Genomic DNA, 15,754 nt, shown 5'->3' on the forward strand with positions numbered 1-15,754 from the left:
ATTTAATATAATATATGTGTACATATGAAAGAGCTTGAAATGTGTACCTTTTGCATTTAATTAACTAATATCTATACTTTTATTGCTGTGTTGTGAACTTTATACAGTAAGGACTGTGTTTGTGTTCTGTATATCCTCAGAGCATCTTGCTGGGCCTAGTACCTAGTACAAGTTTAAGTGAGTGTATTCTATTACATTTTGCTCTGTAGATAAGCTTTTAATAATTTCTAAAATAGTCAAGTTTCAATGATTTTTGTTAACCTTCATAACGTTCTTTTGAAGTGGTATCATTTTATTTCCATGCTGGAAATTTAAATAAATTGGTATTATGCTAAATTTACCTAATTTAGAATAGTATCTTCCTTTCTAGGCTTTTACATTATGGAGAGACAATGTAGACCCAAAAGGGTTTATTGAAAGCCCTGAATATTTGGCAGAAAACAATACCAGCTGTGATTACTAATTTGAAGGTGGAAAACTCCCATTTTAAAAATAATGAACTATTTTGTTTTACTTTCTGCCAGAAAAATAGACATAAAATAGCTAAAGTTAAATTACAATTAATATTGAAGAAAACTTAGGTACTTTACTAATGGGCTCTGATTTCACTTACAAAATTCACCTCTACAAAAGTGCCCAGCTTTTGTGAAGAACCATTTAATTTAATGACTTTCAAAACAAACACTGTGAAAATAAAGATAGTAATGAGGTCTATAAAACGTCATGCTTTAGTATTTAGGTAATTGCTTGTTAAATTAAGAAGATAGTTTTTCTTTTTCTGGACATGGGTATATTCCTTTCTTTTTTGGTTAAGAATGCAATGAAAGGTTTCCTCAATATGCTTGAAATCCATTTGGCAATTCAACAATTATTCCAATGTGGTTTTTTTTTTTTTTGTGGTATGGATGAGTTCATCTATAATGAATTGAAGATGAAAATCAGTAATTATATAACTGCTATTATCAAAAATTACCTTGAGTGAAGTTTGCATATGAGAAAAATATATGGCAAAGGTTGTCTAATTTTATTGGTAAAAATAAACAAGAAAATAGATGTTTCATTTTGCCAAAAGCATAAGAAAATAATTCAATAAATTTACCATTTAAATTCTGGTTCCAAAATAATTAAAGCTACCCAGTTACTAAAATTATCTCACCTGGGTCCTTCACTTAAATGCATTTTTAAAGTAGGCATTCTATTAAGTTACATTCATACCATGTTGAAAAGTTTTATAATATTATGAAAATATTTATGTATTTATAGTACATACTTGAAAGAAGACTTTGATGTTTAGTGTCTGAAATGGGGAGGTTATAACCATTGCAGCATCTCAACAATACAAACATGTGAATTCTGTTTTGTAGGGCAGATTTAAATGGAATATCTCACTGAGTAATTCTTACTTCGTTGTACTTGAAAAATAATCTCCATGTTTGCTTATTGTGTTAATAAAATATTTTTAAACACAAAGATGCTCTATGAATGTGATAAAGGAATACTGTATAGTTTAAAATATTAATTTCTTGTATCAATTTTTAAAACTTTATTCTTTGATAAAACTTTCATTTTCCATTTATTAAGCAGTTGGGCAGCAGGAAGGTTGTAACAGGAGAAGCATCACCATGAAATGAATTTCAATTGTTTTACTGCATAGATTTCATTTGTGCAAACAGAATGCAAGTCCTTGAAAACCAATTTAATGGTCAGAAAAACTTTAAGGTCTAATACTTCAATCAATTCCTATGCTTTCTTTCCTGGGATGTGCACAAATAGGTTTCTAAATGTATAGTAGAAGAATGAGTTCCTGCAATGCTACACATTTGTGGTTCTTGTTAAGAAATTGCAGCATTATTTTTTCCAGTTTTTTTTGTTTATAAACTTTTTTAGGTTTATATTTCATGTAAGGAAGTTCATTTGTATAATTCATCAATTTGTTGAAAGTAAGGAACTTTTAGTAGATTAAAATGAATGTTCATAAAAATTTAGATTTATTTTAAAAGGATGTACATTATTACTAATAATCATGCATCCTGGTATTGTTGGTCCATTAGAGGATATTTATGTACTTAGTGGCATGCCCCTGTTTTAGGAAGAAAAGTTTAGTTTCTGGAAGAATTCACTGCATCTTCTCTAGTGTGCTAAATATTAGTAGTAATGTGATGATATTGATGATGATGACTATTACAGTAACATTTATTGAGTACTCAATGTGCAGGGCAATATATAAGCCACTTTGCTAAAATATTTAATTGAAGACATTTTGAAATCTATTAAATGCCAATTTTGCAGGTTCTAAATTTGATATCCACAGAGATTATATAGCTTCTCAATGTCACATTGCTATGAAGAATTTTCTGTATTGAACATGATCTTATGATTCTAGAATTACTTTAATAAAGCATCTGGACCTGTTAGCTTATTATTTATGGGGATGAATACTGGATTTTTATCTACTGTTCTAAAGCGATGTTATTTTTGAGTTAAACTTCATTCAACTTGGCACAATTTAGAGCTAAGTCTTTTGATAACCCTTTCAGCATATTCTGTAGACCTCATAGTATATAGGCTTAAAATCAGAATTATAAGGTCTCTTTCATGATTATTACTGAAAGTGTTTTTACAGATTTATTGTTCCTTATTGAGAATGACTTTTCTTTTCTATAGACAGCCTTTCTCCATACTTCTAACAGAAAAGAGGATTGTAAAGATTTTGGGAGACAAAAGCGTGGGATAACTTCCTTCAGGAGAGTTTTGGTCACTTCCTGAGCTCTTTTAGTTCTCGTTGGGAAGGCTTCTACCCATCCAGTAAATGTGTCTATAAGTACAAGCAGGTGCCTATAGCCTTGACAGAGTGGCATCTGTGTAAAATCTATTTGCCAGTCTTCCCCAGGGTAAGTTCCCTTTTGCTGTATAGACCCCTGGGAGTTATTTTCTCTTATCCTTACCTAGTTCTAGAGCTCTGGTTAAGTGATCAGTTCTGCTAACTGAGCAAAAGTTCCAAGGGGAAAAGAGCATGCTTCAATAACATGCCATACCATAACTGTTGCATATCCTGAGAAGCGGGTTCCATCCCTGACAAAGCTGCTTCCATCTGTGAACCAAACTTCATCTGCATTAGTCAGGGGGCTGTCTTTTAGGTCCCTTCTGCTGGCATAGATCAAGTCTATAGTCTCAGTACAGGAGTGGAGAGGACCACTTTCCCCTGGAACTGGCATTAAAGTAGCTGGATTCAAAGTAGAGCAATGCCTTATTTTTACCTGAGGGTTTTCTAGAAGGAGGACCTGATATTTTAGTATTCTACTATCCGTGAGCCAGTGAGAGCCCTTTTGCTCTAATAGAGAATTTATTTTATGTGAGGTATAAAGGGTGATATCCTGTCCCAATGTAATTTTAGATGCCTCCTCTGTCAGCAAGGCATCTGCTGCTATCATCCTTAGGCAGTGAGGTTATCCTTGTGCAACCATGTCTAAGGTTTTAGAAAAGTAGCCCACAGGTTGATTTAACAGGTCCCAGATCCTGAGTTAACCCTCCTAAGGTGATTCCCTGCCTCCCAGTGATGTACAGCTGGGAGGGTCTCTCTGGGTTTGGCAGTCCTAGCACAGTGGCTTTTGTCATAGCATCCTTTAGCTGAGCAAAGGCTGTGGTTTGCTCTTTCCCAGAAAGGAGGGGGCTCTGCTTTGGCTGCCTCTCAAGAGCCTGGTTTAGGAACTGTGCTATTTCCCTGTATCTAGGAACCTGTAACCTGATAGAGAAAAGCTGGGACTGCCTGAAGTTTGCAGAAGTAGGAATTTGCTGCATGGCCCAGGGGTGAGGATAAGGGTTAAATAATTAACACTCTGAAGGACTACCTATGTTTTGTTTTCCTCTGGATACCTAGTAATTCCTTCATCTCCCAGATTATACAAGGGATTTGTAAGGCCCTAGGAATTACCCGGCCCTTCACTCTGCATGGAGACCTCAGTCTTCTGGTAAGATAGGAAGAGCCAACCAGGCTCTATGGAAAACATCACAAGTATAGAAATGTGTGCTTGGTAAGAAACTTCAAGAAGGAAAGAGTGTTCTTGGTAAGAAAGGTTAAAAAGGAAAGAGTTTTTTAATTAAGGAAAGGACATGGTTTGTAAGAATCCTGATGGCTAGTTTACTCTAGACTGGAATGGAAATGATGGAATGTTTAAAGTAAGTTGAAGAAGGTGTGCGGAAGTCACAAAAGGTTATGAAAGAAAAAATATTGGACATGCTAACTGCTGCTCCAGGAGGTATCTGTGCCATGTTCCAGGAAGAATGTGGTCTCTGGGTCAATCAGACTAGACAGGTACAAACCCAAATTTGTACTTTTCCTAGACAAAGCCAAACAGCTCCAGGACCAGGCCAAGCAGGGCTGGGATTTCTGACCTGACATCTGGTCATGGAAATTCTGGCTATTTCTTCTCCTTGGCCCAATAACTTCTGTAATCTTGATGCTTCTCTTTGGACCGTGTGTTTTTAATGTCCTTGTTCGTTTTGTCTCTAACAGAATAAAAGCTGGTCGTCAGACAAGGCTTCCAGCCCATTCCACTGGGTGACCTGAGCAGCCCTCTGGACTGAGCAGGACAGTCTTTCCAAGGCCATTATTGCACACCATAAGACAGATAGCAAGAGGAAATACCCAAATCCCCCTCGACGCCCACATGCCAGCTTTGAAGAAGTTGCAGAAAATGGAACTCCACCCATAATCCCAAAGAAGAATTTTGGGTATTGCCTCTTGAGGGGGGGATGTTAGGTAGGAAGTTAGATATGAGCTTATGTGTGTGTGTGGCAAGCCATATATCCAGCATATGCATTTACATCTCAAAGCCATCCCGATAATGTTTCAGGGGCAGCCCGGTATTTGCATCCTGCCCTGCCCCCTTCTACCTGTTAACCTGCGAGGTGGGGGGGTCCCCACCCCTTCTGCCTGACAAATCTTCCACAATCTCCCAGGTGCAGCCCAGTATCTGCATTTGAAATACCCTGCTCTGGATCCCAGTTCTCTAGGGGGTCCTGCCCATCCTTCCTGCTGTCTGATAACATTTGCATCTATTAAACTCCTTTGTTTCAGACCTTCAAGAGAAAACTCAGGGAGGAGCTTCTTAACATTTGCATTCATAAAGTCCTTTGTTTCAGGAGGAAATGTAGCTTCAAGGGAAAACTCAGAAGTTTTTCTATTTACATCCAAAAAGCCCTTTGTTCCAAGAAGAGCAGAGGTGGGGAAGCAAGACCCATCTCCTTAAAAACCCCAGGCCTCAACCTGATGGCGTGCTCAGCCCTCTGCCTCTCTGCTGAGCCGCCCACCTGGTCTGGCCAGGTGTAATCTCTCTATTCAACCATGTAACCTCATTCCTCCCCCCCTCCCCCACCAAGTCTGAGCGACTGGGAACTCTCTCAGGTCCTGTCTGTCTGGAGAGGTGCCCATCCATCCTTACGATGTCTCTTCCCTAATAAACTTTGCTACTTTTACTTCCCACTAAAAAAAAAAAAAAAAAAAAGAGGATTGTTCCCTAGGTAAGTTAGAATTCAGGTGATGTTCTTGTATTTTCATAACAAAATATCTCAGTCACATTTTCCATTCAGTGTGCTAAACTTTCCTCCTCTTTGCTGTTTTCTAGGCTCATGGAGATGGCAGAGAATTTCTCTCTTTTTGTGGTTCATCTTCGCTCTTAAGCAGGCCTTGTGTGCTTGAGTCTTGGGGATTTAAAGCTTCTTCAGTATTCATGCCTCTTTTTGCCTTCTCACTGTGGCAGCCAAGCTCTGCCTTGTTTCTGAAGTTGGTCTTGGTGGAAGTTTCATGTATCTACTCTAGGAGTGGGATTCCTGTACTTGGTAAGATGAAATACTAGGCCCAAGACTGGAACTTGTCTATTTGTCAAGGAGAGGGAGTTTTTACTTTTGCCTCACTTGTAAAGTGTCTTATCCTGTGTCTTGTGTGTCTCACTTTCTTCTGGGGCCTAGGAGATAGGCAGTGGTGTGTGTCCACCCGCCTCAGCATCCACTGGTCCTATGCTGCATATTGTCTCCAACAGGGAGCTCTTTCTGGTCCACTGACCTGCTTCCCATTTTTCTCCTGAACATGTAGTGGAGGTCTGAGGGAAAAGCTTGTGAGTTCAGACTGGCCTTTATTCTGCTACACTGGGCTGTTTCAAACTGCCATGCCCACCCTCACTTGACTTCACTCAGTACTTCTAGAGTTTATCTGATTTATAACATTCTTTTTGCTCTCCTTGGCCACAGTTTGTATATGTGTTTTATGTTTTTTGTTTGCCTTGTCATTTCAACTTTCTGATGAATTCCAGAAAGATGATTCTGTAGTTCCTCTGGGTTTTGTAAAGGCAAGATAGTCTTCTTTGCAGATTTCTATATCCTAATTAGAAGAAGGAATTCCTATTTATATTTCAAGCCCAATAATTTGTATTTTTAATTAGCAATATAGATAACTGGCTAAAACTATAGGGAGCTGGCACTGTGGCGTAATAGGCTAAGCATCCACCTGCAGCACTAGCATCCAGTGCTGGAGGTGACAGTTAGTGTCCTGATTTAGAGGAAGCTCCTGGCTCCTGATTGGCTCAGCTCTGGCCATTGCAGCCATTTGGGGATGAACCAGTGGATGGAAGACCTTTCTTTGTCTCTCCCTCTTTGTCTGTAACTCTACGTCTCAAATAAATAAATAAATAAATAAATAAATAAATAAATAAATAAATATTTTTATTAAAAAACTATAGGGATGAGTATTTTGGAGTAGGTGAAACTGCAAATAACAAGAGAATTCAGAATCATCTGATGGCAAAAAGAGTTGTCACAAATATAATAGACTGTTCCTGATAAATCTTAAAATGATCTTAACAGTAGAGATTATGTATCTATCTTACCCACGTTGTAAAAATCAGAAGATGTACATATATTTTTATTCTGAATATAGACTTTATTGTTACTAAGATACAGACCATCCCTAACTCTCATACTGTTTTTGTTAACAGTGAGTATATGAAACTCTTGTAGTAATATTTAAAAATAAACTATGCATGCCAGTATTTGAAGGAAAATTGCCATCATTTCTGATTTTTACAGAAGAGACATCTTTGCCAAAGCAATAGAATAATAGGTTTTAAAAACTAAACCATGAATCTTCATGGTTTCATCATTCTCAATATTATTTTAGAAATTAAGTATAACAGGGGAATAAAAACATGGCTTGCTTTAGTACACTGGGCTGTCATTTTTGGGTGTTAAATATATATGGAAAAAGTGTTAATATCAAACAACAGCATTAAAATATACTCTAATGTACTTCAGAGATATTGTTTATGCAATAGTTGAGAGACTTGTAACTGGGTCTTAATTATACAACCCATGAAAGCATGGCATCACCAGCTTTTGATTTCATTGCTTATTGTTTACCAGAAATATAATTTTGAAAAACATGTTATATTGAAAACAGTTGGATAGCAAAATAAAAATGAAGGTTTTTAAAGTAGTCATATATTTTTCCTTAGGAAGTAGAGAACGATGTGCACAGAGGAAATGCTCATGACTATGACATGAGAATGTTGAGACTGTTCATTTACATCAAAGTCATTGCATGCCATTAATAGGCAGAAGCCACTATCAAGAAAACAATGCCTGTTGGTGTTATTTTTGTGGTTATAAAGTCAGAATAAAAAACTCATGTTAACTCAAGTTTATGTCTTTGAGAATCTTGTAGGAAATGGGATATATTACTAACAGGTTAGTAAAGGCTTGCTTAGCTGAGAAAATGATCACTTTTCAAATTTGTGATTTATGTCTTAAACCTTGTTTTCCCTTCATTTAGTAAAAGAAAATCACCTCCCTTCCCCCCACACAATCACAAGCACATACACATGCAAAGGGTTAAAACCTAGGAAAAATAAAGTGTTCATCTTATCATGGGCATATTCCTTAGGTGACTTTTCTTTTTTTTAAATCTTTTATTTAATGAATATAAATTTCCAAAGTACAGCTTATGGATTACAATGGCTCCCCCCCCCAACTTCCCTCCCACCCACAACCCTCCCTTTTCCTGCTCTCTCTCCCCTTCCATTCACATCAAGATTCATTTTCAATTCTCTTTATATACAGAAAATCAGTTTAGTATATATAAAGTAAAGATTTCAACAGTTTGCCCTCACATAGCAACACAAAGTGAAAAATACTGTTGGAGTACCAGTTATAGCATTAAATCACAGTGTATAGCACATTAAGGACAGAGATCCTACATGATATATATATTTTTTAATTTGATTAATTTTCTATGTAATTTCCAATTTAACACCCAAGTTTTTTTTCCATTTTCAATTATCTTTATATACAAGAGATCGATTCAGTATATACTAAGATTTCATCAGTTTGCACCCACACAGAAACACAAAGTGTAAAAATACTGTTTCAGTACTAGTTATAGCATTACTTCACATTGGACAACCCATTGAGGACAGATCCCACATGGGATGTAAGTACACAGTGACTCTTGATGTTGATTTAACAATTTAACACTCTTGTTTATGGTGTCAGTAATCTCCCTAGGCTCTAGTCATGAGTTGCTGAGGCTATGGAAGCCTTTAGGGTTTGCCGACTTCGATCTTATTCCGACAGGGTCATAGTCAAAGTGGAAGTTCTCTCCTCCCTTCAGAGAAAGGTACCTCCTTCTGTGATGGCCCGTTTTTCCACTGGGATCTCACTCACAGAGATCTTTCATTTAGGTCTTTTTTTTTTTTCCCCAGAGTGTCTTTGCTTTCCATGCCTAAAATACTCTTATAGGCTCTTCAGCCTGATCCAAATGCCTTAAAGGCTGATTCTGAGGCCAGAGTGCTATTTAGGACATATGCCATTCTATGAGTGCTGTGTCTCCCACTTCCCATGTTGGATCGATCTCTCCCTTTCTGATATTATCAGTTAGTATTAGCAGACATTAGTCTTGTTTGTGTGATCCTTTTGACTCTTAGACCTATCAGTGTGATCAATTGTGAACTGAAATTGATCACATGGACTGGCAAGATGGCAGTGGTACATGCCACCTTGATGGGATTGTATTGGAATCCCCTGGCACGTTTCTAACTCCATCATTTGGGGCAAGTCCGATTGAGCATGTCCCAAATTGTAAATCTCCTCCCTCTCTTTTTCTCACTCTTATATTTAACATGAATCACTTTTCAGTTAAAATTTAAACACCTAAGAATAATGTGTGTTAATTACATAGCTCAACCACTAGTACTAGAACAATAAAATACTAAAATGGACAAAGTATTACATTGTACAACAACAGCACAGGAGCTGATCAAATTACTGTTTCTCATAGTGTCCATTTCACTTCCACAGGTTTCCCCCTTGGTGCTCAGTTAGTTGTCGCCGATCAGGGAGAACATATGATATTTGTCTCTTTGGGACTGGCTTAATTCACTCAGCATGATGTTTTCCAGATTCCTCCATCTTGTTGCAAATGACCGGGTTTCATTGTTTTTGACTGCGTGTATAGTATTCTGTAGAGTACATGTCCCATAATTTCTTTATCCAGTCTACTGTTGATGGGCATTTGGGTTGGTTTCAGGTCTTAGCTATTGTGAATTGAGCTGCAATAAACATTAATGTGCAGACAGCTTTTGTGTTTGCAATTTAATTTCCTTTGGGTAAATTCCAGTGGGTGGGATGGCTGGGTTGAATGGTAGGGTTATATTCAGGTTTCTAAGGAATCTCCAGACTGACTTCCATAGTGGCTTAACCAGTTTGTATTCCCACCAACAGTGGGTTAGTGTCCCTTTTTCCCCACTTCCTCTCCAGCATCTATTGTTGGTAGATTTCTGAATGTGAGCCATTCTCACCGGGGTGAGGTGAAACCTCATTGTGGTTTTGATTTACATTTCCCCTTAGGTGACTTTTCAAGACTGAATTTTGAAACAATTTTTTTCCCCTGTAAGACTATTTGCATGAAATGAAGTTGAGGGTTAGATGGAGGGAGCTGACCATGAGTATTATTGAATTATTTGTATATTATTTATTTACATGTGATGAAAACAAAAAGGCAGTAAAATGAAGAACAATGCAGGTGACCCCCCAAAAATTGAGAGGATAGAGAAAAAGAAACTTGGAAAGTGTATCAGAGAACTTTCATCATATACTGCATGTAATCCAAATTTACAGCAAGGAGTCATGCTCATCAGCATATGTTTCCTTAGGAGCCTGAAAACCTAACCTCATTTACCAAATTTCTATGGAAGCACCCCAGGCTGTTTCTCAACGATTGCTATGATGTAGCTTGAAGAGGAATGTACCTGTGTGCATTTATTATATATGTATCTGAATTCTGAAATATTTTGAAACAGAAGTAGATTTCTTCCTTTATGATTCCAATGTTATGACACTGCTCTAATTCAGTCCATTTTTCAGAATGTGAAAGCATCAGTATAATAGCACTTTTCCTGTTATTCAAGATGGTTACAGAATCACTCATTTGTTATAAATTATGTTTTACATTATTATTTTGAAACTAAGTTACATTATAGAGATGGATGATGTATGCCTATTAATTTTTCTCTTAAAATTTGGGCTTAGAATGAATGTTCATGTTTGCAGAAGATATATCCAGTTGTAGACTTGTTCTTATTATGATATTGATATTGAAGAGCTTATTAAGTTAGAAATTATTTCCAGCAATCTTATACACTGGTGATAAATATTTATCACATGTACTATCAGAATAAAATCTGTTTCCCAAAATGTATATACTTTCTTTTATCAGTTATAAGAAACAAATAATCTATTTCATTTTAACTTTATATTCTAGTAAGTTTAAATTCTATAGCTTTTCCTTTATTTGTGGTTATTTTGTTATTCTGTTGTATATGTATTTCAATTTTACATACTCAACAAATTATCCTTGGAGTAGATGGATTATACCTTGAAAATATTCTGGCAGCATCCCTTTAATTTTAATTTACTTAAATGAAATGTCAATGAGTCACATTTTGAAACCACAAGTTTTGCTCCTTCGTTCCTTAACCCCATATACCTTATGACCTCCAGTCATAATTTATGTTAGATGTGATCCTTCAGTGAGGATTTTATTGGAAAGTTTGTTTTTCAGCTCTTTTTTTAAATTGCCCATACTGGATTTAAACTGAAGACTAATTTTTCAGAAAGGAATTAGTAGGGATTTTTAAAGTTGTCATTGTTTTTTCAGCAAGGCTAGAGAAGATCTGCTGAAAACTCAGAAAGAACGTGACTTTCATCGTATACATCACAAGCGAATAGTCCAGGAAAAAAACAAATTAATTAATGACCTTAAAGGGTAAGTCGCTCTTATTTATTGGCATATTTATCAAAGTGTTTTCAATTAGTGTTTAATAATTTGGCCGTAGCAGAAGATTTGAGAAAAGTTACAACATTTATTGAGTATCTCCTGGGTGCCAGATACTCTATTATGTGTTTGAAATACAAAAATGAATAATTTTAGGATCTTACTATTCTAATGAGTTATAGGAGCAAAACAGAATTTTACTGAACTATACTGTGTTATTAAAAAACAGAATATTTTTGATGAAAAATTCACTAATGGCATTAGATTGGACATTGAAAATGAACCAATCAATGTATGTGAAGGCAGGAAAATAGAATATAATAAAACTGCAACATAAAAAAGAAAAGCTGGAAAGAAATAATAAGAGTGTCACAGAATAAAGGCTAATAAAATATTCAGAACCTAAGGGCCAGTATCAAGTAGCCTGTTGTATGTGTGTTTTGTTTCCCAAATGAAGCGGCTAGGAGTGGCCTTTCTTATTCTGCTAGTATACTCCAACTCCAAAAATATCAATTCAGTTAATTCATTCAGCAGCACTGAGATTGACCACTGGCTGGATATACAGACCAATTAAGCTGTGTGCCAAGTTTAAGCCAGAATTCTCCTTGTTTCCTGGCCCTTGTAGACACCTGTTCTAGCACAGGGGTCATAATATTGCTTTGGGTTTCTAGATTTCGATGACAACTCCTTAAAATATCCCTTTTGTCACTCAGGTATATGGTTGCAGGAAATTTTACTGAAGAAGTGAGGCAATCATAATAGTTTATATTTCCAGTGACGTTATATCCTTCCTCTGCTGTGGGCTAAGAAAGCTCAAGCATTTCATTTTGCTGAGTGCTGGCTGTCACTTTTTTTCAGGTTTTTTAAGAGCAATCCCTGCAGTGAATTTACTTCATTTGCTGGAGTTTTTGTTAGGTTGTTATATTCATTGAATCAAGAAAGTGGCTTAAGGCCAATAAATACTTCTTTGCCTGGTCTTACATTCCAGACATCTCTATCAAGTAGTGCAGAGTTCAGTCTCTGGTGGCACTCTTCTGGTTGGCTAGTGCATGCTTACTAATTGTTGCAGCAATTGAGATGTGTAGCTTCCCTTATCATACCTTCAGCTTGGCATGCAGGAGGGGAGTTTGGGGAACTTCCTGGGTTTGGGGAGCTTCTGGTACTTTTGGGGAAGACGCCTTTACTAAAGCTTGTACCACAGATGAAATGTTAGGAAAAGAGGGGCATGCCCATCAAACTGACAGTCTCAAGTGTATCCTGAGAACCAGAGAAAAAGGGGGTATTTGACACTAATAAAATGATCAATTCATCAGAAAGGCATCAGGAAGAGTTCTGCTTTAGAGTCTTCAAGTGCATTTGCAATGTTCACCGAAGTAATCATATACTGGGCCATAAGTTAAGTCTTTATATATTTCCAAGGAATAATGTCATATAAAAATGTTTTCTACACAAGCAAATGAATTTAGAAACCAGTAACAAAGGAGATTCTCAAATAATTGAAAATTAATCACCTTATTTCAAATAACCTATGAGTTAAAGAAGGAAGTTAGGAAATACTTGTATTTTGAGCTGACTGGTTAAAAATGCAGCATATCAAAATGGGTGGGATGCAACAGAAGTAGCTTAAAGTGAAACCTATAGCCTGAATGCCTATATTAGAAAATAAGTTTTTTTTTCTTTTTTTTTTTTAACTTTTATTTAATGAATATAAATTTCCAGTGTACAGCTTATGGATTACAATGGCTTCCCCCCCCATAACTTCCCTCCCACCCGCAACCCTCCCCTCTCCCGCTCCCTCTCCCCTTCCATTCGCATCAAGATTCATTTTCAATTCTCTTTATATACAGAAGATCAATTTAGTATAAAGATTTCAACAGTTTGCACCCACATAGAAACACAAAGTGAAACATACTGTTTGAGTACTAGTTATAGCATTAAATCACAATGTACAGCACATTAAGGACAGAGATCCCGCATGAGGAGCAAGTGCACAGTGGCTCCTGTTGTTGACCCAACAAATTGACACTCTAGTTTATGGTGCCAGTAACCATCCTAGGCTGTCGTCATGAGTTGCCAAGGCTATGGAAGCCTTCCAAGTTTGCCGACTCTGATCATATTTAGACAAGGTCATAAAAGACAGAGTGAGGATAGTAACCAATGATCCTAAGAGTGGCATTTACCAGGTTTGAACAATTATACAGCATTAAGTGGGGAAGAGGACCATCAGTACACACAGGTTGGGAGTAGAGCCATTGGTGGTAGAGTAGAGGTTATGATTACAAAGGAATGAGGCCCAAGTGCACTAGACAGGGCCTAGAACAAAGGACAGAGTCATTATTAGAGGAGCTAAGAAAGGTGCTTTCTAAGCTACAATTAAGTTTTCTGATTGAGAGGCAAATAGAACCTGATAGAAGGGGCTTGATAATAATCTGGTGGGCTTTAGGCCTTGTAAATTCAGAGGCCCAGACCTATCTATCTCTTCACATGGGGTATATCCTAAGGGAGGTGTGAACCTCCTAGGGGAAGGCACTCTGTTGACTTTCATTACTTGGCTGGCCTGGGAGGAGAGCTGGCCAGGTAAAGGCAGGGGGCATCTCTAACAAGAAATTTACAGTTCTGCCTGCAATGTTGCTGACCCTACTTGACCATCCCCTCAGCTGCAGTGGTCACTTTGGAAGTTGGGCTGAGTGAAGGGCTTTTCAGCTTAGAGCCAATAAGATCTGTGGCTCTGACCTGGGCATCCTTCGACTCCAGGGCAGGTCCATTTCCAGTGATCCAACTCTTGGCAGAGCTGCCAGGGCTCTTCACAAGCTGACTTCTGCTGAAGCCCAGGCTTACCACATTGCAAGCCACTGCAGTGGACTGGCCTGTTGGGTCTCCTTGAGGGCAGATCACCGTACAGATCAGCCATTAATAGGCCTGCCACCCATTGCTTCTGATGCCGAGCTTTCTTTTCCTCCTGGTTTGTGTTCAAGCAGACCAGAGGATGCAAGTCAAGGGAGTGCCCGTGTCCCATCTCTAATCTTCGGTGGCCTGAACTACAAGTCTATAGTCACAGGCATGTTCTGTAGTAGTTTTTCTAAGGTAGACAATGCCCATGAGGAAAATTATATTCTCACTTTAAAACTTTCTTTCCCTTTGGTCTGAAAGGGAGGTTTTTTCTACTTACTGTATACTTCGCTGATGGCGAAGTGAATCTAGCTATGAGATTATTATTTGAGTTCTTATTTTGGCTATGCTGTTGCAGAAAAATGTTAGCCATCTCTTTTATAAGGTCTAAAGATTAAATTGTGCATCCTACAGATTCCTTCATAATAGAATTAGTTTCCTATCTTGAAGAGAATAGAGAAATGAAAGAACAAGTTGGGCTTAGAATAGAGAAATGAGGGAGCAAGTCCTAGATTGCTTGCTGACAATAGCAATATCACATGAATACTTAGCAAACCGTTTCAACCATTAGATAACAACTTAAGAAAACAACTTAAGAAAATAAGTTTTTTTTAAAAGATTTATTTATTTATTTGAAAGGTAGAGTTAGAGAGGCAGAGGCAGAGGCGGGGGGCGGGGGAAGGTTTTCCATCTGCTGGTTCACTCTCCAAATGGCCACAATGGCCAGAGCTGCGCCAATCCGAAGCCAGGAGCCAGGAGTTTCTTCCAGGTCTCCCATGTGGGTGCAGGGGCCCAAGGACTTGGGCCATTTTCTACTGCTTTCCCAGGCCATAGCAGAGAGCTGGACTGGAAGTGGAGCAGTTGGGACTCGAAACAGAGCGCATAAGGGATGCATCATTGCAGGCAGCAGCTTTACCCACTATGCCACAGTGCCTTCCCCAGAAAAGAAGTTTTAAAACAAATTACGTGGGGCCGGCGCTGGGGCATAGTGGGTTTATGACCTGGCCCAAAGCGCCAGCATCCGATATGGGTGTTGGTTCGAGACCCCAAATGTTGGCAAGGAGGTAGTTATCAGGACTATCATATATTGATGTTGGCAGTATGATAACCCGTCAACTTAATGCCTAAATATTTATCTCAAAGAAATTATATATAGTATATAAAAGCTTATATGACTTGTATAAAAATGTTCATAGCAGCATTACCTATGATAGCCAAAAAGTGGAAAGAAATGATACTTTTATTTTACTTTATTTTTTTAAAGATTCATTTATTTATTTGAAAAGGAGAGAGAGAGAGAGAGAGAGGGAGAGAGAGAGACCCTCAATCTACCGGTTCACTTCTCAAGTGGCTACAATGCCCAGAGTTGGCCCAGTCTGAAGCCAGGAGTGAGGAGCTTTTCCAGGTCTCCCATGTGGGTGCAGGAAGAATTTGTGCCATCCTCTGCTGCTTTCCCAGGCACACCAACAGGGAGCTGGATCGGAAGCAGAACATCCATAACTCGAACTAGTGCCCACATGGGATGCCAGCACCTCAGGTGGCAGC

The 15,754-nt window shown here is 37.9% G+C and overlaps 1 protein-coding gene across 1 annotated transcript in view; it reads left to right on the forward strand.

Moving 5' to 3' along the window:
- The window catches only part of SPAG16 (sperm associated antigen 16), a 1,194,746-nt gene that overhangs the window by 40,973 nt on the left and 1,138,019 nt on the right, over positions 1-15,754 (forward strand). Inside the window, exon 6 of the mRNA XM_062201827.1 lies at positions 11,204-11,311. Within this exon, the coding sequence (XP_062057811.1) occupies positions 11,204-11,311 (108 nt within the window). The remainder of the gene's footprint in view (positions 1-11,203; positions 11,312-15,754) is intronic.

This window comes from Lepus europaeus, chromosome 1 (genome assembly GCF_033115175.1).
Source record: "Lepus europaeus isolate LE1 chromosome 1, mLepTim1.pri, whole genome shotgun sequence".
NCBI classification, from domain to species: domain Eukaryota; kingdom Metazoa; phylum Chordata; class Mammalia; order Lagomorpha; family Leporidae; genus Lepus; species Lepus europaeus.